The sequence below is a fragment of the Anabrus simplex genome, chromosome 3 (assembly GCF_040414725.1).
Source record: "Anabrus simplex isolate iqAnaSimp1 chromosome 3, ASM4041472v1, whole genome shotgun sequence".
In the NCBI taxonomy this organism is placed as follows: Eukaryota; Metazoa; Arthropoda; class Insecta; order Orthoptera; family Tettigoniidae; genus Anabrus; species Anabrus simplex.
This window is the reverse complement of record NC_090267.1, coordinates 284,328,991-284,352,992: the sequence shown is the minus strand read 5'-3', so window position 1 is coordinate 284,352,992 and position 24,002 is coordinate 284,328,991. Positions and strand designations below refer to the sequence as shown.

At 38.5% G+C, this 24,002-nt stretch overlaps 1 protein-coding gene across 2 annotated transcripts in view; it reads left to right on the top strand.

Moving 5' to 3' along the window:
• Positions 1-24,002, top strand: part of LOC136866265 (U3 small nucleolar ribonucleoprotein protein IMP3) — a 68,644-nt gene that overhangs the window by 30,465 nt on the left and 14,177 nt on the right. Inside the window, exons 2-4 of one of the 2 annotated variants that reach the window (XM_067143073.2) lie at positions 2,072-2,179; positions 7,404-7,610; positions 14,961-15,033. In XM_067143073.2, coding sequence (XP_066999174.1) covers positions 2,072-2,179; positions 7,404-7,610; positions 14,961-15,033 — 388 coding nt within the window. The remainder of the gene's footprint in view (positions 1-2,071; positions 2,180-7,403; positions 7,611-14,960; positions 15,034-24,002) is intronic. The other variant, XM_067143074.2, reaches the window with a different exon arrangement.

The following is a 24,002-nucleotide window of genomic DNA, read 5'->3' as shown; positions in this document are numbered from 1 at the left end:
AACGGCAGTAAAAAGGCCAGTCAACACTTGATATTGTGCAATGTTCGTGTGTAAAAGATTGTGGTATCACATTTGGTGTTACCTGTCAAACTTAATTTAAAACTCAGCCATAGCTCACCCAACAGAGGTCTGGTTTACTCTACGTGTAGAGTAAAATGAAACCTTAAAATTGATGCCTAGATAGCATCAAATTAAAATGCCTGCACACGGTAGCTGAGACCATTCGATTATTATTATTATTATTATTATTATTATTATTATTATTATTATTATTATTATTATTATTATTATTACGACGCGTGAATGGTCCCTTTCGGAACACACGAAGCTTTATTTATGATTTCGTTTGCGGAGGATCCAGGATGCTTTCATTTGTTGACTAAAGATCCTTTTCCTTTCTTCTGTCCACTTGGTACCTGCTCTTTTTGGTACTTCATTCTCTGGAGTAACTTCCCAATTGTCAATTTTCTTTCTATATATATTTCGATTCAAAATGTCTTCACAGAGACATGTCTGCTTTTGTTTGTTGTATCCAAGGAAAATTCTTCAGTTTGTCAACTCTTTCAAGAACTTGGTGGGTTAGTCTAGTTTCTGGAAGCCTCTTAACATGTCCATAAAATTTTAGCCTTTTTTTCCTGAGGTCTGCCGCAATATTAGATAATTTTTCTGTGGATTTCCAGGTTTGGAGGCAGTACCCTTCTCCCGTGTGTCTTGGTCCTAAAATTTTCCTCATGATTTTTCGCTCTTCTTTTAGGATATTTTCCAGTTCGCCCTTTCTATGAAGCGTTAGAGTTTCCCCTGCATATAAAGCCTCCGGTTTGATTACAGTATTGTAATGTTTAATCTTAATGTGGAGAGACATACGTTTTTTGTTGTAGATTTCTCTTGTTCTCCCATAAGCTCTTCTGAGTTTTTGGACACGGTTGTTTTGGGCTATTTTCTCTTGTCCGGTTGGTTCGAGGATTTCGCCCAGGTATTTGAAGTGAAGGACTCTGTTGATTTGTCCGTATTTTGTATTGAGACTATGGATGTCTAGTTTTGCACAGAAAAATTCAGTTTTCAGGAAGGAGATATGAAGTCCGACCTTTCTGGCACATTCTTGGAGAATTTCAACTTGCTTTATTGCTGTGACTTCATCGCTGGACAAAAGGGCCAGGTCATCCGCGAAGGCTAAGCATGAAATTTCAAGCTTGTTTTTTTGTGTCCCGATGTTTACTGGGTTCCAGCTATTTTGTGCTTTCAGTTCGTTTTCCCATTCCCTCATCACCTTATCTAGTACGAGGTTGAAGAGGAGGGGTGATAGTCCATCTCCTTGCCGGACACCAGTTTTTATCAGGAATTCGTCTGAGATTTCTCCCATGAATTTCACTCTTGACTTCGTGTCAGTGAGGGTCTGTTTGGTCAAGTTTAGCGTTTTGGAGTCTAGTCCCTGTTCTTTCAGGATGCTGAACAGAGATTGACGATCAACTGAATCATAAGCCTTCTTGAAATCTACAAAGGTACAGATGATTGGAAGGTTTCTGAGGGCCCTGAATTTTAGAGCGGTTTTGAGGTTGAAGATCTGTTCAGTGCATGATCTGTGAGGGTGGAACCCAAATTGATATTCACCAATGTTATGCTCTAGTTGTTCTTGTATTCTTTTCAACAGGCATGCAGAGAAAATTTTGTAGCCGACTTATTATTATTATTATTATTATTATTATTATTATTATTATTATTATTATTATTATTATTATTATTATTATTATTATTATTATTATTATTATTATTTGAATTGTAAATCATTTAATTTGAAAACATTTGACATAATAAAGAGGTGAAAATATATGACCAGAAAGTATTTATTTATCAGTCAATAAGTACTTTTGTGTTTAATTGACATTTTGTCATTGTAATGTTGTAGGTTATGAATATCCCTAAATCTAAATCCTAATTTATATTGAATGACTCTCCAAATAATATTACAAAGGTATATTGTGTTATTTTGTGTCATGGATTAGAAATTTAGAGATAATTTAATAATCTCATAACTCTCTGAAACAAAGCATTCTAAAACTATTAAATTTAACAGGTACAACAAACTGTCCCGACAGATTAGAGAACTGGCTCGTAAAATAAAGGAGCTAGAACAACAAGATCCTTTCAGGTCAGAATCAAGTGCCCAGCTGCTCGAAAAGCTGTGAGTATTCTAGAACAAATGAATAATGTTGTATGGTACCGTACCCTGATAAATACAAGGTGCTACCCAAATTTGCTTATAAAAATATTAATGTTAACACGTAATTTAAGCCATTACCTTCAAAGTAGTAGCCTTGGGCTTGCATGCACTTCGTTCAGTGATCTTGCTATCTTTGGAAGCTCTCAAGGAAGTCAGACCTCTCTGATACAGTCAAGATGCTGACCTTTCAACCAGAGTTTCATTTTAGAAAAGAGGAGCAAGTAGTAGGGAACCAAATCAGGCAAGTGGTGTAGTGCTAGAGTGTTTTTTTAAGGAAGCCCCTCACAATGTGTAAGGTGTATATGGGTGCTTTGTCATGATGCAGTAACTAGTCCCTGTTCTTGTTTTTCCACATCTCAGGATGTTAATGTGCATTCTTTGCTCCTTGCAAAATTTGCTGAAGCACAAGAATGCAGTGTAAGGAGAACACGTGCTCTTACGAGGACACCAGTTGGCAGACTAATAGTTGAAACATACACCAAGAGGCACCTTGTATCAGAACTTGGTACTGCTGCTTGTTCAGGAATCCCCCTCTTAATGATTACAGGATCAGATAATGATTGGCCTACTCTAATTCTCTGAGTTCTATTTTTTAGAAATATAGCCACCCATTCATTCACCCTTTTGTCAATTTCATTTGCACTCATTTTTGCTGGTAGTCTCCCATGATCCACCCTTTCAAATGCCTTAGACAATCGCTATACAGTCCATTTGATCTGAATCCAAGATATCTGCTATATCTTGCTGGAATCCTACAAGTTGAGATTCAGCAGAATAACCTTTCCTAAACCCGAACCGCTTTCTTTCGAACCAGTTATTAATTCCACAATCTTGTCTAATATAATCAGAAAGAATGCTTTCCCAAAGCTTACATGCAATGCATGTCAAACTGACTGGCCTGTCATTTTCAGCTTCATGTCTGTCACCCATCCCTTTATACACAGGGGCTACTATAGCAACTCTCCATTCATTTGGTATACCTCCTTCATGCAAACAATAAACAAATGAGTACTTCAGATATGATACTATATCCCAACCCATTGTCTTTAGTATATCTCCAGAAATCTTATCAATTCCAGATGATTTTCTACTTTTAAACTTTTGTATCTTATTGTAAATGTCATTGTTATCATATGTAAATTTTAATACTTCTTTAGTATTAGTCACCTCCTCTAACTGGACCTTATCCTTGTAACCAACAATCTTTACATGCTGCTGACTGAATACTTCTGCCTTTTGAAGATCCTCACATAAACACTCCCCTCCTCAACAATTGCTTTAAACCCCTCCCAGAGTCTGTTTACATTTTTATTTACTGTTTTCCAACGATCATAGTTACTTTTAAAAAACTCTCTCATGTCTGTTTTATCAGGCATATGGTACTGCTTAATAGTCCTACTTTTAAGACCATCCTTTCTATCACATTTCTTTTTAACTACAACAAAAACAGCTTCGTGATCACTAGTACCATCTATTACTTCCGTTTCTCTATAGAGCTCTTCTAGTTTTACGAGCACCATGTCCAGAATATTCTTCCCCTTAGTTGGTTCCATCATTTTCTGGATCAGGTGTCCTTCCCATATTAACTTATTTACTATTTGTTGGTCATGCTTCCTGTCATTTGCATTACCTTCTCAACTGACATTTGGTAAATTGAGATCATCATCATCATCATCAGTGTTCCACTCCAGTCGCTCGGATGTAGTTAACAAGCCTCTTCAAGCCTCCTCCACTCCTTTCTATCCTTCCACTTTTCCTGTTCAATTACTTCTTCCACATCCAATCCAGCTTCTCTAATGTCCTTCCAAATCTGATCCATCCACCTTCTTGTCGGTCTTCCAACTGGTCTCTTACCCTTAACTTCTCTTTCAAAGTTCCTTCTTGCTACCCGTTCCTTTTCCATTCTTTTTACATGTCCGAACAATCTGAGTCTTGCTTTCTGTATGTTCTGTACTAACGGTTCTATATTTATCTTTTCCCTGATTTTAATATTTTGAATTCTATCTCTTCTTGTCTTTTTAACCGATGTTCTTAAAAATTTCATTTCTACTGTTTGGATCTTACTATTTTGTCTCTTATTAGTTACCAGCGTTTCTAGTCCGTTTTGTTACATGAAATACTGTTTATATAATGTTAATTTCGTTCTCTTGGGTACTTTGTCATCCCATAAAAGCTCTCTGACTTAATGATAAAATGTTGTACCTTTACTTAGTCTGTTATTAATTTCAGGGTTGATTTCATTATTTCCATTAATAATGCTACCCAGATATGTAAACTGTTCTACATTCTCTAGCCGTTCTCCATCTATGTTCACTTGGCCTCTCTTTTTCTCTTTTCCACAGTGCATGACTACAGTTTTATTTTTACTAATTACCATTCCAAACTCCAGATTTTCATTCCAAATGTTCAGTCTCTTTTGTACTTCCTTTTCTCCCTTTCCCCAAATCACCACATCAGCTGCGAATACCAAAGCATTCACTTCTTCATTACTGATACTCTGTTTTACACGTTTTATGATTTCATCCATCAGTATAATAAACAATAATGGCGACAGTGCACTTCCTTGCTTGAGACCTTTTTTTTTGTATAAAATGTTTCAGTCACCACTCCCCATTTGTACACTGCTTTTACTCTCATGATAAAACATTTTTATCTTGTTAATTAATGATTTTGGTACATTCCTTTTCAGTAGGCATCCCCATCCATACATGTTCTCTCTTAACTGTAAATTGAGATCACCCGTTACAATCACGTTCCTTTCCATATCGTTTCCCACATAGCTGATTATCTTATCAAATAATTCTGAATCAGTGTCAGCGCTACCCTTTCCCGGTCTGTACTCTCCAAAGACATCAAGTTCCCTATTATCTTTAGAGATGAGCCTTACACCTAGAATTTCATGTTTGTCATCTTTAACTTTTTCATACCTTACAAATTCTTCGTTCACCAGAATGAATGCTCCCCCTCCTACCATTCCTATCCTATATGAATGTTACACACTCCAGTTCCATGAGAAAATGTATGCGTCCATTATATCATTTCTCTTGCCATGATTCAACTCCTGTTACAATATCTGGTAGTATATATCTATTAAGTCGCCGGCCCCGTGGTGGGGGTAATGCCTGCCTCTTACCCGGAGGCCCCAGGTTCAATTCCCGGCCAGGTCAGGGATTTTTACCTGGACCTGAGGGCTGGTTCCGAGGTCCACTCAGCCTACGTGATTAGAATTGAGGAGCTATCTGACAGTGAGATAGCGGCCCCGGTCTAGAAAGCCAAGAATAACGGCCGAGAGGATTCGTCGTGCTGACCACACAACACCTTGTAATCTGCAAGCCTTCGGACTGAGCCGTGGTCGCTTAGTAGGCCAAGGCCCTTCAAGGGCTGTAGTGCCATGGGGTTTGGTTTGGTTTATATATCTATTAAATTAATTCTATTTCTTTCTTTACAATATTTTTTTACTTGTTTACAGAATGGTCCAATTTCTTTGTCAGCAGATGGAAGCAGTGATACCGTTTCCAAGTTGTATCCCATTGTGGTTACTTTTTATGATGCTGCTTCCTCTTCATCTTCACCTTTCTCTTTCATCAGCTTTATATATACTCTTTCTTTTCTATTACTTTGTATAATTCCATGCAGCATCCTCTTACTGCTAGCTCCATCTGTTTCCATCTTTTGTGTAAATTCTTCCCAACCTTTCTCCTCTTACTAATTTCTTACATTTCCTTTTATTATCAAGATACTTCCTTTTGCGTTATTCTTTTTCTTATCTCTTTTTTGCTGTTGCCATGCTTTCTTCTTCTCTTTCACTGCTTCTTTCACCTTCTCATTCTACCACGGTGTCTCCTTTTCTTTCACTCATCGATGTCGATGTTCTACCACAGGCCCTCTCTACCCCACTTACAAATGCCCTTTTGAAGTTGGAGTATTCATCTTCCACATTTCTTATTTCAGTAACTGGAATTTGTTGTGCCGTATCTCCAGAAATTCTTCCTGTACATTCTTATCCTTTAATATCCATGCTTTTACAGTATTTTACTATCTCTTATCTCCTTTAATTTTTCCATTTTCTCCACTCTCAGTTTTGCTATCACAACTGTATGATCACCATCGAATGCTTCTCCTAGTAAAGCTGTTACATTGATCAACTGTCTGCGATTTGTCCTTTTCACCAGAAAGTAATCAATTACTAATTTTATTCTTCTGTCACCCCAGCCATATCCTGTACTTTTCCTGCTGTTTTTCATCCGAAACCATGTGTTGCCCACAATCATTCCATTCCTCTCACAAAATTCAACTAGTTTCTTTTCTTTTTCATTCCTTTTCCCATATCCATACAGTCTGATTTCTTCTTCCTTTCCATGTCTTTCATTTCCCACTTGTGCATTTAAGTCTTCCATGATAATCACTTCCACATCAGGTATCTCCTTTTCTAGTTTCTCCTAGAATTCCTCAATATCCTCCTCTTTGTTCCCTGTCTGTGGTGTGTACACTTGTATGAAGTCCTTCACTTTGTTCTTCATTGTCAGTCTAATTTTCATTATCCTGTTGCTGATGTACTCTATCATATCCACATACTCCTCCAGCTGTTTTGAGATTATCAGGCCCACTCCATTTCTTGCCTCTCTGCCACCATTCCAGTATAGTGTATATCCTTTGTTCATTCTCTTCTCTCCTTTCCCCTTCCATTTAACTTTTCTCGACCTCATCATCTCTGTCTCCTCTTATTCCGTAAAATTTACAACTTCTTCTGCTTTTCCTCTCAGGGTCATAAGGTTGATTATGCTCACCTTCATGATGTGCTGAGTCCAGGTGAAGCCTTTGTGTAGAAAATGACACGTGAATTCACCAGAAAGGAGAACATGGTCAACAGTTTAGATGGCGGAGGTGGACCTAAGTCCCAATGGCAGATAAAACGTAAGAACTTTCTTCTGTCAGCAACGTCTGTACTTCAGAGAAGCAGTTTCAAAAGGCATCTGTACTCCTGAGGAGTAGCCTAAAGTTACACCTGGCAGTACGTTATAAAATGTGTCTGGGAATGTCGACACCACCATAATAATAGCCGGTATATGATAAGGGTAGCAACTTGTATACATTAATAATTAAGGGAAACAAAGTAGAATAAGCCTATATCTTGTCTAGAATAAAAGCAGTTTACGTGTACTGTATATATGAATTTCATCCCCAGGTACATAATGGGATTAATTCCCACAAAGTGGGACCTATCCTTGTGTGATCAGGTCACAGCCTCCAGTTTTTGCCGTCGTCGTCTTCCTGTAGTCATGTTGAGGAATAAAATGGCTGAAAATATCAGAATGGCTACACAGCTGATAGAACAAGGACATGTGAGGGTAGGTGCTGAAGTGGTGAAGGATCCTGCCTTTTTAGTTACCAGGTAAGAAAATTATTGTTCTTCCACATACCAGTTCAATAATGCCAACAGCCATTAGTACATAAAATGAGAACTCATTTCAAAAGGTAAGGTAGCTATGTACTTAGGCATATAATGTCAAACTGGATTCTCAGTATTTTGTATCTTTAGCCAGCTGTGGTTTTTCACTAATTAGGAAATCAGATACTTACACTAACTTTTCCGAAGAGTAATGCATAATTCTTTTCTTATTGCATTCAGATTTTTGAAGGGAATTTATTGGAATCTAAAAGTTTATTGAAAATCATATGCTTGTTACATTTTGAATTCAGTTAATTTTGTAATTGTTTTTTTGTTTTATTGTGACTTTGTCAGAATGAACTTACTCATTATATAACAACCAAATCAACTTTTCCCCCATTCATAGTACTGCACTGTCCTCCAGGCTGTCAGTGTTCTTTCCATTGTTGAAATGATTAATAATAATGTTATTTGCTTTACGTCCCACTAACGAATTTTATGGTTTATTAAGATGCCGAGGTGCCAGAATTTGGTCCCACAGGAGTTCTTTAACATTCCTGTAAATCTACCAACACGAGACTGACGTATTTTAGCACCTTAAAATACCACTGGACTGAACCAGGATCAAACCTGCAAAGTTGGGATCAGAAGGCCAACGCCTCAACCATCTGAGCCATGTTGAAATGAACTCTGGATCACCACTTGAAATAGCTTTCAGTTCCCATAGCAAAATTTCTTCTGTCATCTGAAAATGATAAGTTTCTCAGGGTGGGTTCTATGAAAGACAGCAAAGTTTGAAAGTGCCAATTCAGGTATATAGGGAGGTTAGTGTACAACAGTTTTGTTGTTCTCTACCAAATACACCATCTCTGCCAGTTTTTCATAAATCTATCTATCTATCTATCTAAATACCGTTGAATTTTATTTTATTTTTATTATTTTTTCTTAGGAATCTACAATCCTCGCTTGAAAATGTGACAGTTGTAGCCTGTAGCCTAGTCTGTTCCATCCTGTGAATAAAATAGGTTTTCAGATGTTCAGGTAGGGACCCTCTTCGGAGGCAGCCCTACCCAGGGAGTGGCGCCCCTGCCTATGTGAGTCCCAGAGCACACTGACCCGGTGTGTAACATCTGGTATGGGTCCCAGCTCAGGGTTACGAGTGAAGACCTCAACGGCATCTACGGCGGAGAAGGTGGACTTCGGTACGGCGGGGATGGCGGAAGGGGCATACCCGTAGCGCCTGTACTCCAGAGGAGCGGCTACGAAAGGCGTCTGTCTCCATGTTAGGGGCGGCCTAATTTTGAACCTGGTAGTAGGTATAAAATGCCTTTGGGTGTGGCGAGCCCATCGTAACAATAGCCTATATGGACAAAGCAAATATGGTGCCTCGGAAAAGGTTAGGGCGTCCCCTGCTAAAAGCGACGCGCAGCTCTTCAGGTGCTGGGGGAACTGTGAAAAATGGGCAACCAGCACCAAACTACATCAAAATTGCAACAGTTAATGTACTGACACTGATGGGAAAGACAGAAGAACTGGTTGACTTCATGATAGAAAAAGATATAGCCATACTTGGTCTGTGCGAGACCAAGAAGAGGGGTACAGGGGAGATCCCTCTGAGAGAAGGATACAGGCTGTATTACAGCGGAGGACCTGAAGCAAAAAATGGAGTGGCCATCATACTTAGAAGAGAAATCCAAGAATATCTGGAATATACAAAGTACGTCAGCGATAGGATGATGATGATGAGACTCCAGTTTGAAAATGACGTGAAAGATCTATTTCAGTTGTATGCCCCACAAACTGGTTGCATAGATGAACATCTAGAGGACTTCTTAGAGGAAGTGGAGAGACAGATAGAAGATAAGGAAGTGCTATTGATGGGAGATCTAAATGCACAAGTTGGAATGGAAAGACAAGGAAAGGAAGATGTTGTAGGGCCCTTTGGATATGGAAATGTAAATCCAGAAGGTGAGTTGTTGGTGGATTTTTGCATGAGGAATCAAATGATTGTTGGAAACACCTGGTTTAGGAAGAACAGTCAGAAGATTACAAGGTACGGTTGGGGAGACAGACGAACAAAGACCATAACTGATTATATAATCATAGAGAAAGAACACCGGAAGAACCTTGTAGATGTAACAGCCATGCCTGAAGAAACCTTTGGTGGAGATCATAGAGTTGTGATAGGAAAATTGAAAGTTGGAAAGATTGAAAAACCCCAATTAAGAAGAGAGAAAAGAATTAAAGTATGGAAGTTGAAGGAGAAAAGCATACAAGAAGAATTTCAAAGGGAAATAATACCCTTGGTACCCAGGACAGAGGTGGGGAATGTTGAAGAGGAATGGAAAAGATTTAAGGAAGCACTGGTTGGATGTGCAGAAAAGGTGTGTGGTAGAACATCAGGAAATGTGAAAGACAAAGAAACACACTGGTGGAATGATAGGGTAAAGATTAAAGTGAAGGAAAAGAAAATGGCATGGAAAGCATGGAAAACATCTAAGACTGAAGAAAGTAGAAGAAAATATGTGGAGGCAAAGAATTTGGCCAAGAAAGTAGTGGAGGAAGAAAAGAGGAAAAGCTGGGCCTTATTCACACAGACATTGAGAGATGATACGCAGGGCAGCAAGGAATTACTGTATGGTATCTTAAGAAACAAAAAGGGAGATCAAGTAAACACCAGATTTGTGAAGGATGAAGGTGGCATAATTTTAACAAAGCCAGAAGAAATAAGAAATAGATGGAGAGAGTATTTTCAGAAGCTGCTGAACATAAGAACGGATGACAGTCATTCAATGGACGACCAGGAAAGGCAATTAGTTGACAAAGAAATGGATAAAGAAATTACAATGAATTAAATTGAAATGGCAGTAAGAAAGATGAAAAATGGAAAAACTGCTGGAATAGATGAAATTTCAGTGGAGATGATAAAGGCAGCTGGAGCTGTAGGCCTGCAGTGGACATATCGGATTCTCAGGAATGTCTGGGAGAATAAGGAGGTCCCTGAGGATTGGCAAAAGTTTTGAAGAACTACAGGGGAATTACTCTAATATCCCATGTTGCTAAGATAATGGAAAGGATACTGGAAAGTAGAATAAGGTTGAGGGTTGAGAAGCAGATACAGGAAAATCAGTTTGGTTTCAGAAGTGGAAGGTCAACAATAGAGCCCATTTTCATTATGAGACAACTAATGGAAAAGCATTGGGAGTACGGGAATGATATGGTGATGACATTCATTAATATTGAAAAGGCATATGACAGTGTCCCTAGGACGAAAGTTTGGGACAGTCTGGTGCAAAAAGGAATTGGACAGGGATTAATAAAAATGATCATGGCATTGTATAAGGAATGTTGTAGTTGCGTGCAAACACAAGTTGGCAGGACAAGTTGGTTCAAAATAACTAGTGGGCTGAGACAGGGAAGTGTTCTGTCGCCAATCCTGTTTACAATATTAATGGATGACATCATGAGAATGGCAAAAGCAGCATATGGAGGAAGAGAAATGAACATGATGTTATTTGCAGATGATATTGTGATTTGGGGAGAAGACGATAGGAAGGTTCAAGAACAGTTGAATGTGGTGAATGGGAAGATTGAAGAATGTGGATTGAAAATAAGTGTAGAAAAGAGTAAAACTCTTGTTATGACTAGAGGGGAGAAAGAAGGGAAAGGTCAGATTAGACTTGCAGACAAGTCCCTGGAAGTAGTGGAAACGTTTAAATACCTGGGGAGTGAATTAATGGAGAATGCTCGACTGGATGCTGAGATTAGTAAAAGGATTCAAGCTGGAAGTTGTTTCTATCATAGTGTAAGAAATATGTTATGGGACAAAGATGTGCCAATGGAAGCAAAGGATACTATGTACAAGATGTATTACGTACCCATAACAACTTACGGAGCAGAAACTTGGACAATGACAAAGAAGGATGAGAGTCGAATACAGGCAGCTGAAATGAAATTCTTGAGGAGTGTGATACAGAAGAGTAGAAGAGACAAAATAAGGAATGAGAAAATCCGGGAAGAAATTGGAGTGGAAAAAATGAATGATAGAATAGAGAAGAGCCGACTAAGATGGTTTGAGCACATAAAGCGAATGAGCGACGAAAGAATGCCAAAAAAGGTGATGGAAATGCAAATTCAAGGAAGGAGAGGCTGTGGACGACCACGATTGAGATGGAAGGATACCATCCAACGCAGCATTATAGAAAGAAACCTGGACTGGGACACAGTGTTGGAAGAGGAGTGGTGGAAAGACCGAAGAAAGTGGAGAGGAACCATATTTGCCCCTACCCGGCTACAGCTGGATAAAGGGAAATGATGATGATGATGATGATGATGATGAACAATTAAAATGTGGACAAAATTGGATGAAAATACCTGTGGACAAAATGTTAAGTGAACTAATTTCCCTTGGACAAAACATCTAGGGATCACTATATCCAGTATCAAATATCATCCAATTGTTGGCCTGGATTTGAGTTGGTAAATTAAAGGAAGAGATAGGAGATTATAAAGTGTACTGACGGGTGTTAGAAAGGGAAGGGCAGAATCTGGGGTAGGGCTCTTTATCAGGAATACCATTGCACGCAACATAGTTTCTGTTAGGCACGTAAATGAGCGAATGATGTGGGTAGATTTGTAAGTTGGAGGAATTAGGACTAGAATTGTGTCCGTCTATTCACCATGTGAGGGTGCAGATGAGGATGAAGTTGACAAGTTTTATGAAGCATTGAGTGACATAGTGGTCAGGGTCAACAGCAAGGATAGAATAGTGCTAATGGGCGATTTCAATGCGAGAGTTGGGAATAGAACTGAAGGATACGAAAGGGTGATTGGTAAATGTGGGGAGGATATGGAAGCTAATGGGAATGGGAAGCGTTTGCTGGACTTCTGTGCTAGTGTGGGTTTAGCTGTTACGAATACATTTTTCAAGCATAAGGCTATTCACCGCTACACATGGGAGGCTAGAGGTACCAGATCCATAATAGACTATATCTTAACAGACTTTGAATTCAGGAAATCTGTTGGGAATGTACGAGTTTTCCACGGATTTTTCGATTGTACAGACCACTATCTGATCAGTAGTGAACTAAGTATCTCTAGGCTTAGGGTAGAGAATGTGAAATCTGTCTGCAAACGAATAAGGGTAGAAAATCTCCAGGATGAGGAAATTAGACAGAAGTACATGGATATTATTAGTGAGAAGTTTCGAACAGTAGACAGTAAGCAGGTTCAGGATATAGAAAGAGAATGGGTGGCATACAGGGATGCTGTAGTAGAAACAGCAAGGGAATGCCTAGGAACAACTGTGTGTAAAGATGGGAAAAGGCGAACATCATGGTGGAATGATGAAGTGAGAACAGCCTGTAAACGTAAAAAGAAGGCTTATCAGAAATGGCTCCAAACAAGGGCCGAGGCAGACAGGAATTTGTATGTAGATGAAAGAAACAGAGCGAAACAAATAGTTGTTGATTCCAAAAAGAAGTCATGGGAAGATTTTGGTAATAGCCTGGAAAGGCTAGGTCAGGCAGCAGGGAAACCTTTCTGGACAGTAATAAAGACTCTTAGGAAGGGAGGGAAAAATGAAATGAACAGTGTTTTGAGTAATTCAGGTGAACTCATAATAGATCCCAAGGAATCACTGGAGAGGTGGAGGGAATATTTTGAACATCTTCTCAATGTAAAAGGAAATCATCCTGGTGGTGTTGCGAATGGCCAAGGTCATGGGGAGGAGGAAAATGATGTTGGTGGTGAAATTATGCTTGAGGAAGTGGAAAGGATGGTAAATAAACTGCATTGTCATAAGGCAGCAGGAATAGATGAAATTAGACCTGAAATGGTGAAGTATAGTGGGAAGGCAGGGATGAAATGGCTTCATAGAGTAGTAAAATTAGCATGGAGTGTTGGTAAGGTACCTTCAGAGAGGACAAAAGCAGTAATTGCACCTATCTATAAGCAAGGGAACAGGAAGGATTGCAACAACTATCGAGGTATCTCACTGATTAGTATACCAGGCAAAGTATTCACTGGCATCTTGGAAGGGAGGGTGCGATCAATCGTTGAGAGGAAGTTGGGTGAAAACCAGTGTGGTTTCAGGCTACAGAGAGGCTGTCAGGATCAGATCTTCAGTATGCGCCAGGTAATTGAAAAATGCTATGAGAGAAATAGGCAGTTGTGTTTATGTTTCGTAGATCTAGAGAAAGCATATGACAGGGTACCACGGGAAAAGTTGTTCGCGATACTGGGGGACTATGGAATTAAAGGTAGATTATTAAAAGCAATCAAAGGCATTTATGTTGACAATTGGGCTTCAGTGAGAATTGATGGTAGAATGAGTTCTTGGTTCAGGGTACTTTCAGGGTTTAGACAAGGCTGTAATCTTTCACCTTTGCTGTTCGTAGTTTACATGGATCATCTGCTGAAAGATATAAAATGGCACGGAGGGATTCAGTTAGGTGGAAATGTAGTAAGCAGTCTGGCCTATGCTGACGACTTGGTCTTAATGGCAGATTGTGCCAAAAGCCAGTCTAATATCTTGGAACTTGAAAATAGGTGCAATGAGTATGGTATGAAAATTAGCCTCTCGAAGACTAAATTGATGTCAGTGGGTAAGAAATTAAACAGAATTGAATATCAGATTGGTGATACAAAGCTAGAACAGGTCGATAATTTCAAGTATTTAGGTTGTGTGTTCTCCCAGGATGGTAATATAGTAAGTGAGATTGAATCAAGGTGTCATAAAGCTAATGCAGTGAGCTCGCAGTTGCGCTCAACAGTATTCTCTAAGAAGGAAGTCACCTCCCAGACGAAACTATCTTTACATCAGTCTGTTTTCAGACCAACTTTGCTTTACGGGAGCAAAAGCGGGTGGACTCAGGATATCTTATTCATAAGTTAGAAGTAGCAAGAATGATTGCTGGTACAAATAGGCGGGAACAGTGGCAGGAGGGTACTCATAATGAGGAGATAAAGGCTAATTTAGGAATGAACTCGATGGATGAAGCTGTACGCATAAACCGGCTTCGGTGGTGGGGTCATGTGAGGCGAATGGAGGAGGTTAGGTTACCTAGGAGAATAATGACTCTGCTATGGAGGGTAAGAGAAGTAGAGGTAGACCAAGACAACGATGGTTAGACTCGGTTTCTAACGATTTAAAGATAAGAGATATAGAACTAAAGGAGGCCACAACACTAGTTGCAAATCGAGGATTGTGGAGACGTTTAGTAAATTCACAGATGTTTGCAGACTGAACGCTGAAAGGCATAACAGTCTATAATGATAATGTATGTATATGTGTATGTATATAATTAAAGTGTTAATATTATGATATTATTTAACTATTTTTCTTTTTTCCAGGAATCTTGAAGATTTTGTGACATGGGTTGACACTTCAGCTATTAGGAAACATGTCTTAGAATATAATGAAATGGTATGTAGTTTCATTCTTTTTTGTTTATATGCTGTGTGTAATTACTAATTATATTTCAAGCCAGTTATTTGCAAAGGTCTTAAACAAGGTACAGGGTATGGTCGGTGGACAAGAAGAAGAGGAAGGAAAGGGAGAATTCTGGTAGACAGGTAATGTTTTAAGGGAAAGGAAATTGAGGGCCATGGGAGCTAGCGAGGGGGAGTTCAGGAGATATATCGGTGAGGAATTACTATGAGTCACTGCAGGTAGAACAGCAAAGGGAAGGTGAGGATCAGGGAAGTGTTACAAAAAAGGAGGGGGAATGTAAGAGAAAAAAGAAACATAGAGCAGATGATATTAAGAGGGAGGTGGAACATGGTCATAAAAGGGAGAAAAGTAGGTACTGCAGCCATCAGCGAAGAAAAGAATTGTCAAGACATAATAAATTAACGTGGTAATTGTTTAAAATAACAGAAAATATTTACAAAACAGGAAAAGTAACTAATTCCTTAGTCGACCATTGAGAGCTCCACCTGCAGCAAGAAAAACGTAAGTGGATATTATTGATGTGTAATTGTAACCTAAGGAAATTGGTCTAACATGATTTTAAAGTAATTTTGTGAAAAATAGACCATGCAAACTTTCTGAAATAGTCCAGTTGAGTAGTTTGCTTCCTCTTGCCCAGATGTCTCGAGGAATGAAAATTTCCCTCAATTTGGTTAAGGTTGTTGATGAAGCCTTCATCAACATTAAAGGAGGGGAAGTACTAGTTGACAGTATCTATTCCCTCTACTGCTGCCCCGAAAGTTGGTTCTGCTTGATCCTCTCCTTCCTTGTCTTCTCCTCCTCTTCCCCATTGTCATTAGTAGTGTCTTCTTTAAAAATGTGGTTAGTTGCCATGCTGCTACAAACATACCGGTATCCATGGCTTGGAGTATATTCATTTTCATTTCCCAATTTTCTCACTACTTTTGAGGAAGCTCTTTGAACCAGGACCTTCCTCTACATCACTTTCATTGAGTGAATAATGCTGGTCCAAAGGCTGCAGCTGACTGGTGCTGTTAGGAGGAAACAAGACCCCTTTGATATTGAGGCAGAACGATTTCCTTCAGCTAAATATATTTTAAATGTTACTTGATATTTTTGTGCCTATCAAGCTTTGAAGTGCTGGCCCCGTGGGGTAGGAGTAGCGTGCCTGCTTCTCGCCCGGAGGCCCCGGGTTCGATTCCTGGCCAGGTCAGGGATTTTTCTCTCGATCTGAAGGCCGGTTCGAGGTCCACTCAGCCTACATGATTAGAATTGAGGAGCTATCTGATGGTGAGATGGCGGCCTCGGTCTCGAAAGCCCAGAATAACGACCAAGAGGATGCGTCGTGCTGACCACACGGCCCTTCGTAATCTGCAGGCCTTCAGGCTGAGCAGCGGTCGCCAGGCAGGTCAAAGCCCTTTCAAGGGCATTACGTGCTGTGGGGTTTGATTTTTATCAAGCTTTGAATTGTCGAACTTGTTTCTTGCCACAGACGTGAGAATTAATTCATTTGGCAGTTGATGCTACTGTATATGGAGTTATCTGCCATCTGGTGGCCATGATGTAAAGTGAGTCACCCTGAAGCAAGCATAACAGGGTGCACACCGTGAGTTGGAAGAGGCACGCCCGGAGTCGCGTCAGTCTATAGAGCTATGCTCTGTTTGGGAATTTCAAGATGTCTGTGAATATGGAGCTAGCCCACCTTCTCATTACAGACTGAAGGCCAGTAATTGTTTCACCGCTGCCTTATTGGTTTCTCAAGTATTTTTCTATTATATTTCAATATATTGCACTGAAGGGATGATTTACTATTGTAAGAATTCTACTTATTTGGTAACTTCTCTGTGAGTATTCTGCTTGTGATGTATTTTAACTTCTGTGAAGAATTATTGGGTATGTGATTTCGAGCTATTTCTCGTGTGTTTCAAGTGAATATAGAAAATAAATTATGAAAGATCACAAATTTTACATCATGGCGACTTACCTAAATATATGTGCGAGCTTCAGTTACCATGTGTTTAAAATTTTATCTCCCATACTTCCTCACTTACGTAAATGCATTGAAATTTATTTTAAGTTTATTCTTCCAATCTAGAAGGAAGATCAGTACCTACTATGGTGTTTTTAATCTTTCTATTTAATATTTTTTTTGGTTTTTAAAACGTATATCCTTTTCTTTAAGTAATTTCTGAATGGTGGATGCTTTAAATTTTCATTATTCTTCCTTTTTTGTGTGTGTGTGTTCCCTTTAATTTTAATTTCCTTCAAGAGGAGTGCTCAGATTTTAAATGAAATTTTTGTCAATTATGATTGTTAAGTTATATTTTTGTTTATCTTTTAAAGATGTCATCAAGACATTTCGTAAATACATTGGTGTTCAAATTCCAGTCGGTTGCGGAGCTCAAATTGTTGTTGCTTACCTAATCCTTTATTATGTTATTACCATGACCTCCTAATCCATTGTCTTGTTATCAGTGAGCTTTGTCTTCTCTTTGCTTCCTATGATTGTTGTGCGTAGCATTGTTTGTTTTGACTGTGATGGGCATATGTTCCGACATCTTGCCATTGTCAGGTGTGGATTTTGATGACACTTAAGGCCGTGTTACATAACAAAGTTTTATTTTATTATGTTGTGGTGTTTCTTTTAAAGTTTTAATATTATTTTTTTCCTCGCCTTTGGTTTATTTTCTGCAATTAAATTTTGGTGATATACTTTGATGGTTCAGTAGTGATTGTGGACACATTTCCAGGTTCGCGGTGTTTAGAGTTTGAACTGAAACTGTCATAATCGAGCTTGGGTTTGACTAAATTTATTTAATATAAATGAACATGGTACTACCAATTAAAAATTATAATTTACTTTCTATACTTGAAATTTAATAGAGATATACATTTCATATTAACATATTAATTAAAATGTATTTTAGTAGGCCTACTGACTAGCTGAAGTACCTGTCGTACTTAGCATTGCATGGTTATATTTTTTGTCCACCCTGCGCCATTCCCGCGTCCAGGTCGAGTCGCATGAGATCCAGGCTAGCTCGAATGTAATCATATTTCCTCGCCATTCAATATTTATGGGCTGTGGGTCCCGCATTCGAGAAAAGGTCACCGGCTTATGCTAGTAGGAAAAACCTAACTTATGTAGTCGACGTCTCCTACCCGTATTTTTAGTTAGTTTCCTCATTCGGCTCACAAGAATATAGAATAATTACCACTTATATCTAAATACCTATTCTAAAAGTCATTAAAAGAGCGGTTAAGTTTTACAACGCATTTATTTATTTAATAATCAAGGAAAGTTTGAAGAAAATAGTTGTAGTGCTATGGATTCTTCCTTAGAAAAGTAAATAATAAATAACCAACTTAGTGTCGTATAAGTTAAACGTGAGAAATATCTTTAAATATCTTGACAATATAAAATTGAAAAAAAAAAAATGGGATTGAAAATGTTAGATGCATCTAACTGAATGAAAGAAAAATATATCACATTACATCATTTACAACATCGTTGATTGAGAGCTATCAAACGTTGGGTGCAGCTTCCATAACTTGATTACACACAGCAACAAAAATTAGAATCACATTTTTTTAAATCTTATTAATTCTTGAGCGAAAAAGTTCCTAGAATCCTTCTTGCTTTCATCTAATATTCGTTAATTCCTTTACAGTACAGTAAATTCGTTTGATTGAAGCTATTCGCGTTCAAACACAAAACAACAGGTTGGTCATGAGAAAATATCCTCAGAAAACATTAAAAATATTTAACTTTTCAAAGTTCTTTTCAAAATTCTTGGTAATTTCTTATTGTAGAGAACAACACTATAACCCGTTAAGTCATTATATCTTACGAAGAGAATACCTAATTATCACTGGTTAACTGCTTCCTATATATGGATTTGATGATGATTACCTATCGACCTTTAACCTAACTACAGAAATTGTCTTCTCATATATCATCACTTCACTGGTATTAATTCAGATAGCACTTTCAAGAAAAACAAAATTTCATTTATAATAATGACTCAAAGGACTTATCTTTTCTCTGTATTTCCTCGCCGTCATCACATGTCCTGGTGGCTAGACATGCAGGCTTGGTTCATGGCATTTCCCTCATTTATTTGGGAACCTCGGGGATGGTCTCGGCCGGTTATCGGTCATCATGGTTTGGGTTCGTCATCTCGTGTCACCAGAATCTAGGTAGCTCCACCTCCTCTTCCTTAGTGCATGTTGACTTTGGTTTCTTGCGCACTCGGAACAGAACAATACGTCACCATGGTCAATTTCGTCGTCTTGTGGATATATCCTCCTACAATCTGTATTTGATATGAGAATACTGCTCTTTAAAATTTGATCTTTGAATTACTCTAGAACTTGCAATGTCTATGAATATTTCAATCTAATTACGTTAGCACACATTTTCTTCTCTTTCATTCTGCAGATATTATTATTACGTAGCCTCTTGAAGTAAATTATATCAGCTAACACGCCGTCTTATGGAAGGTATCGTGACGTAATAGTGCGGGAGTTTTTATTCTGTACGGAGAGTTTTAATTTTACAGAATGAAATATTCAATGCCGATTTCTCACAAAATAGCTCGTGGACAAAGGTTCTTATCTGTTTAATGTCTAGAATTCTGTATAGACGATGTTATTCTTTCTTTTAAGTAGCTCTGAGTGATGTCCTCCTTCTAAACCTTTAGTGTGAATCGAATGTTTTTTTAAATAATAATTCCTAACAATCTTCCCGCGTCTTTCTTTGCCACCGCCTTCTATGCTCCTTTCTGATCAAGTGACTGACAAAAACATTACTCCTTTACTTTACTTTACATTACTACACTTTACTGTTGACATTCTCATGAACTCCATTTTCGTTCCAATTAGATCTCATTGGGAACAGTGAAATGGCACAACCCCTCATGTTGTTCCCCAGATTCTGAGGCACATAAATGGACATCCCTCTCTCTGTCACCAGCTTTTCTTGATATATTTGCTTCCTTGCTCTTTGTGGCACTTCACAGTTTCATAGTGTTTTGTCTTATTGTTGCCTTCCATTATATAAGAAAGTCAAGTATTGGGTTCCGATATTATAGGCCTTCATCTAGTTTTATTTTGACTGTGATATTAGGGCATCCGATGTGAAGTGATACCTTCTTCCTCCTTTCATTACATTCCTTCATGACTTTTTCTCATTTCGATAGTCATCTTGGCAATTTTCCTCACCGATGTGTGTTGATAAACACATACTTTTTCACCTTAAGACAATCGTGACAAAAGCACCACCATCGCCAGTTAACACGACTGAACAATATTTCCACGTTAACGATGCTCGGCATTGACATGGAGTAAGCAACAGCCATCTATATCATAGATATCTCTGTTATCATAGCTGGCACAGTAAAACTTTATGAGTCATAAATGATCAGGCAGTTATATTCTGTACAACTTTTGTTATATAGTATTTATTGATAGGACCACCAATAACAACAATATTTGAAAATTAAAGTTTAGGCCTTCCCCTAAACTACCATTTCACCCTGCATACATAACATTATTTATAGCCTAGACTGTAGTGCTTTATTCCCCGACTTTACATGTTGGTTTTCATTAAATTATGTTCTGCCATTTTCTTGTGGCTCAGTGATGATATGGACTAAGCACCAAAAATCTAAATTCATGAATATTTCTGTTATCATAGCCAGTATGGCAAAACTGTATAAGACCTAAGTGATTGTAAATTGTATTATCTATAACTTGTAATCTGTGGTGTTTATCGATATGACCTCTACTAAGAGCAATATTTGATAATTACATTTTTACCGAGCTCGATAGCTGCAGTCACTTAAGTGCGGCCAGTATCCAGTATTCGGGAGATAGTGGGTTCGAACCCCACTGTCGGCAGCCCTGAAGATGGTTTTCCGTGGTTTCCCATTTTCACACCAGGCAAATGCTGGGGCCGTACCTTAATTAAGGGCACGGTTGCTTCCTTCCCAGTCTGAGCCCTTTCCTGTCCCATCATCGCCATAAGACTTATCTGTGTCGGTGCGACATAAAGCCAATAGCAAAAAAAAACATTACATTTTAGACCTTCCCATAAACTACCATTTCACCCAACCTGAATAAAGTTATTTATTTACTAGATTGTAGTGCCTTATTGCCCTGACGTTGCCTACCAGTTTTCATTAATTCTGTTCGTCCATTCTCTCATAATGCGTATACGTACATACAGACAAAAAGACACATAGAGATGACAACATACAGGGTATTAAAAATTGCATTTCCTTCTTACTGTGGACATGGCTTATACAGAAATACCATTCTTTTTTAATTCTGAGCAATGTACAGACAAACCTCATTTTATATATATATATAAATGGACATGATATCACATTATAAGATTTGTAACTTAATTTCTGTAAATGAAATGTTATGGAGATATACATTTCTCCTTCCTTCCTTCCTTCTTCTTAGGATGCCATCTCTACAGAGGTTGGCGATCCAATTGATTATGATTACTCGTGAAACAGCAGCTCAGAAGATTTCAATAGAAGTTCATCCATACCAGTGGTATAAGTCTTTAAGCCAGAAATTCCTCCATCTCCCCACAGATAGTCATCCTTCAGTTTTCCCCTCGATGAGTTGGAGAATTTCATACCGTTAACTTCTCATTATTTGCTCAAGATACATGAGCTTTCGGTCCTTCATGATTGTTACAAGCTTTTTTTTTCTTATGTAACAAGTTGAGGACTTCCTCATTGGTCTTCCTTTCTATCCAGGATTCTTCTGTACATTTCAAAACTTAAGTCCGGCTTTTCAGCAAAGGGCTGAGCATCCAGCTTTCAAAACTATACAAAAGGACAGGAAAAACATAGCATTGCAACATCCGAACTTGGAACTGAAGGTTGAGATCCCTACTGATGAATAGGGCCCTGTTGAACAGTTTTTTGGCTTGCCCAAGCTTGGATAGAATTTCATTCTTGGGATTGCGTTGCACATTCCTCCTTCCTGTTGATCCCAGCATGCAAGCTTTGTAAATATTTCTGACGTCATCCATGCATTTTTATTAAAACCATTTTGCACGGGAGAATATGGATGTTAGTTTAGATTCTTAAATTTTTCAATTATATTATTATTGGGGGTTATTTTTCACTCCAGTTTGCTGTTAACACATAACATTGCCATCAGTCTTTTTTTTCTTTCTTTACCTTTTTTTTTCATTCCATGGCATTTTTCCCCATGAAAAGTATATGTCTTAGATGGGAGCAAATTGTAAAACATTCCGGTTTCTTCAGCATTAAAAATATCCTTAGACGGCGTAACATATTCTTCCTTCAGCACACAGCTGTATCATCGTGAGCTCCCACACTCTCACTGCACTTGTTTAAGAATTAAAGATAGTGCTAGTTTTTAAAATGATCAACCCTGCCATGAGAAGCATAGAAGTCAACCAAATCCAATTTACGTGTGTTTTCTCAATTTTTTTTAAATTTAGAGTTATAATGTCAGTTGAAGCGTTCTCACAGCTTTTTTCCTCAGACCATTTCATTAAAATGTTTCAAGTTCTTCATATGGTGAAGAATGAATATTCTTCCATATTTTAACCCCAAAACTGCACTCCATTTCTACGGTCAAAATTATGTTGTTCTGTTTCATGATGTTAAACTTTTGTTGAAGAGTCAGCTGCTTACATTCAGCAACCATGACAAACTGTAACTCACAGCACAGCTTGTAACACAGGAACAAAACAAACAGTGAATGAGGCTGGAAATATTCTTCAGTCTGTGCCCTCCATGTGATTCCTAAGCAGTGATTGGAGCCATGAGATGAAACACCCTAGCCGGTATAACATCGCTGTGACTGTTTTAATGCTTCTGGTGTTCTACATAGTCTACCCCTACTTGAGTATAATGCACAGAATGTTCATACAACTATGAGAAACTGTCAGAAAAGTATTTGTTTAGAATATTGTTCATCTCGCGTGTCACAGTGGCTTGAATGCTGGTTCTGTTGTCAAAGCGTGATCCTTCATGTGAATTTTTATTTTGGGGAATTAAAAAAAAGTCACTCGGTGCCATATTGGGTAAATACAGAGGGTGGTTGAGAACTGGCAAGTGTTTTTGTTTGTTTGTTAGTTTCTTTTGTTTTTTCAGGAGAAACTACATGACAACTCCCTGTGTGAACGAGCGCATTGTCGTGCAGCAAGAAGTAATCCCTCCCCTTCCATTGTTGCAGACGAACCCTCTGAATCCTCTTGCACAAATGATCCTTGACACCCAGATAATACTGGGAATCGTCGTGACGCTCCATTGTGCTTTATGACACAACAACGTTGACACACTTCAACTGCTTGTCCGCTACTTAACACTGCCTGCTCACAACTGACTGGTCTTTTGTTTATAGTTGTTAGTTCAAGTTGCCACCGTAGTTACTGTGCTGACGTCGCTTATACGTCAGGAATAAAATCAGTTTCTGAACGTTTTGGACGGACAGTGTAGACTTGATGGAGGGCTATTAAATCAGGACAGACTCCGATCAGAAAGACTTACTAGTCTCGCCCTGGTAACTGAACTGCAATATGTGGATGGCAACACTTCTCCAGCTCATACACTTGACGAGCTGCAAATGTCAGTTAACTGTTTTGCTAGGGCATATGAACCAACAACATTCCTAAAACAAACGCACTCGCATAGTCAGCTTCTGGAACTGCCTTTCCAGATTTCAGTATTTCTATATCCAGTATGCCTCTAGAACAAGTAGATAATTTCTTCTTCCTCAGTAGTATTCTCTCTAGTAACTGCTCAACGGAGAAGGACATGGAAAACAGAAATCTGCTGCCCATATAGCTTTCGGACGTCTTACACATCGGATCTTCCTGAATAAAGATCTGTGAATATATACTGAAATGATGGTGTATCGACTATTTATCTTCACCCTGCTCTGTGCATGTAAAACCTGGACTCTAT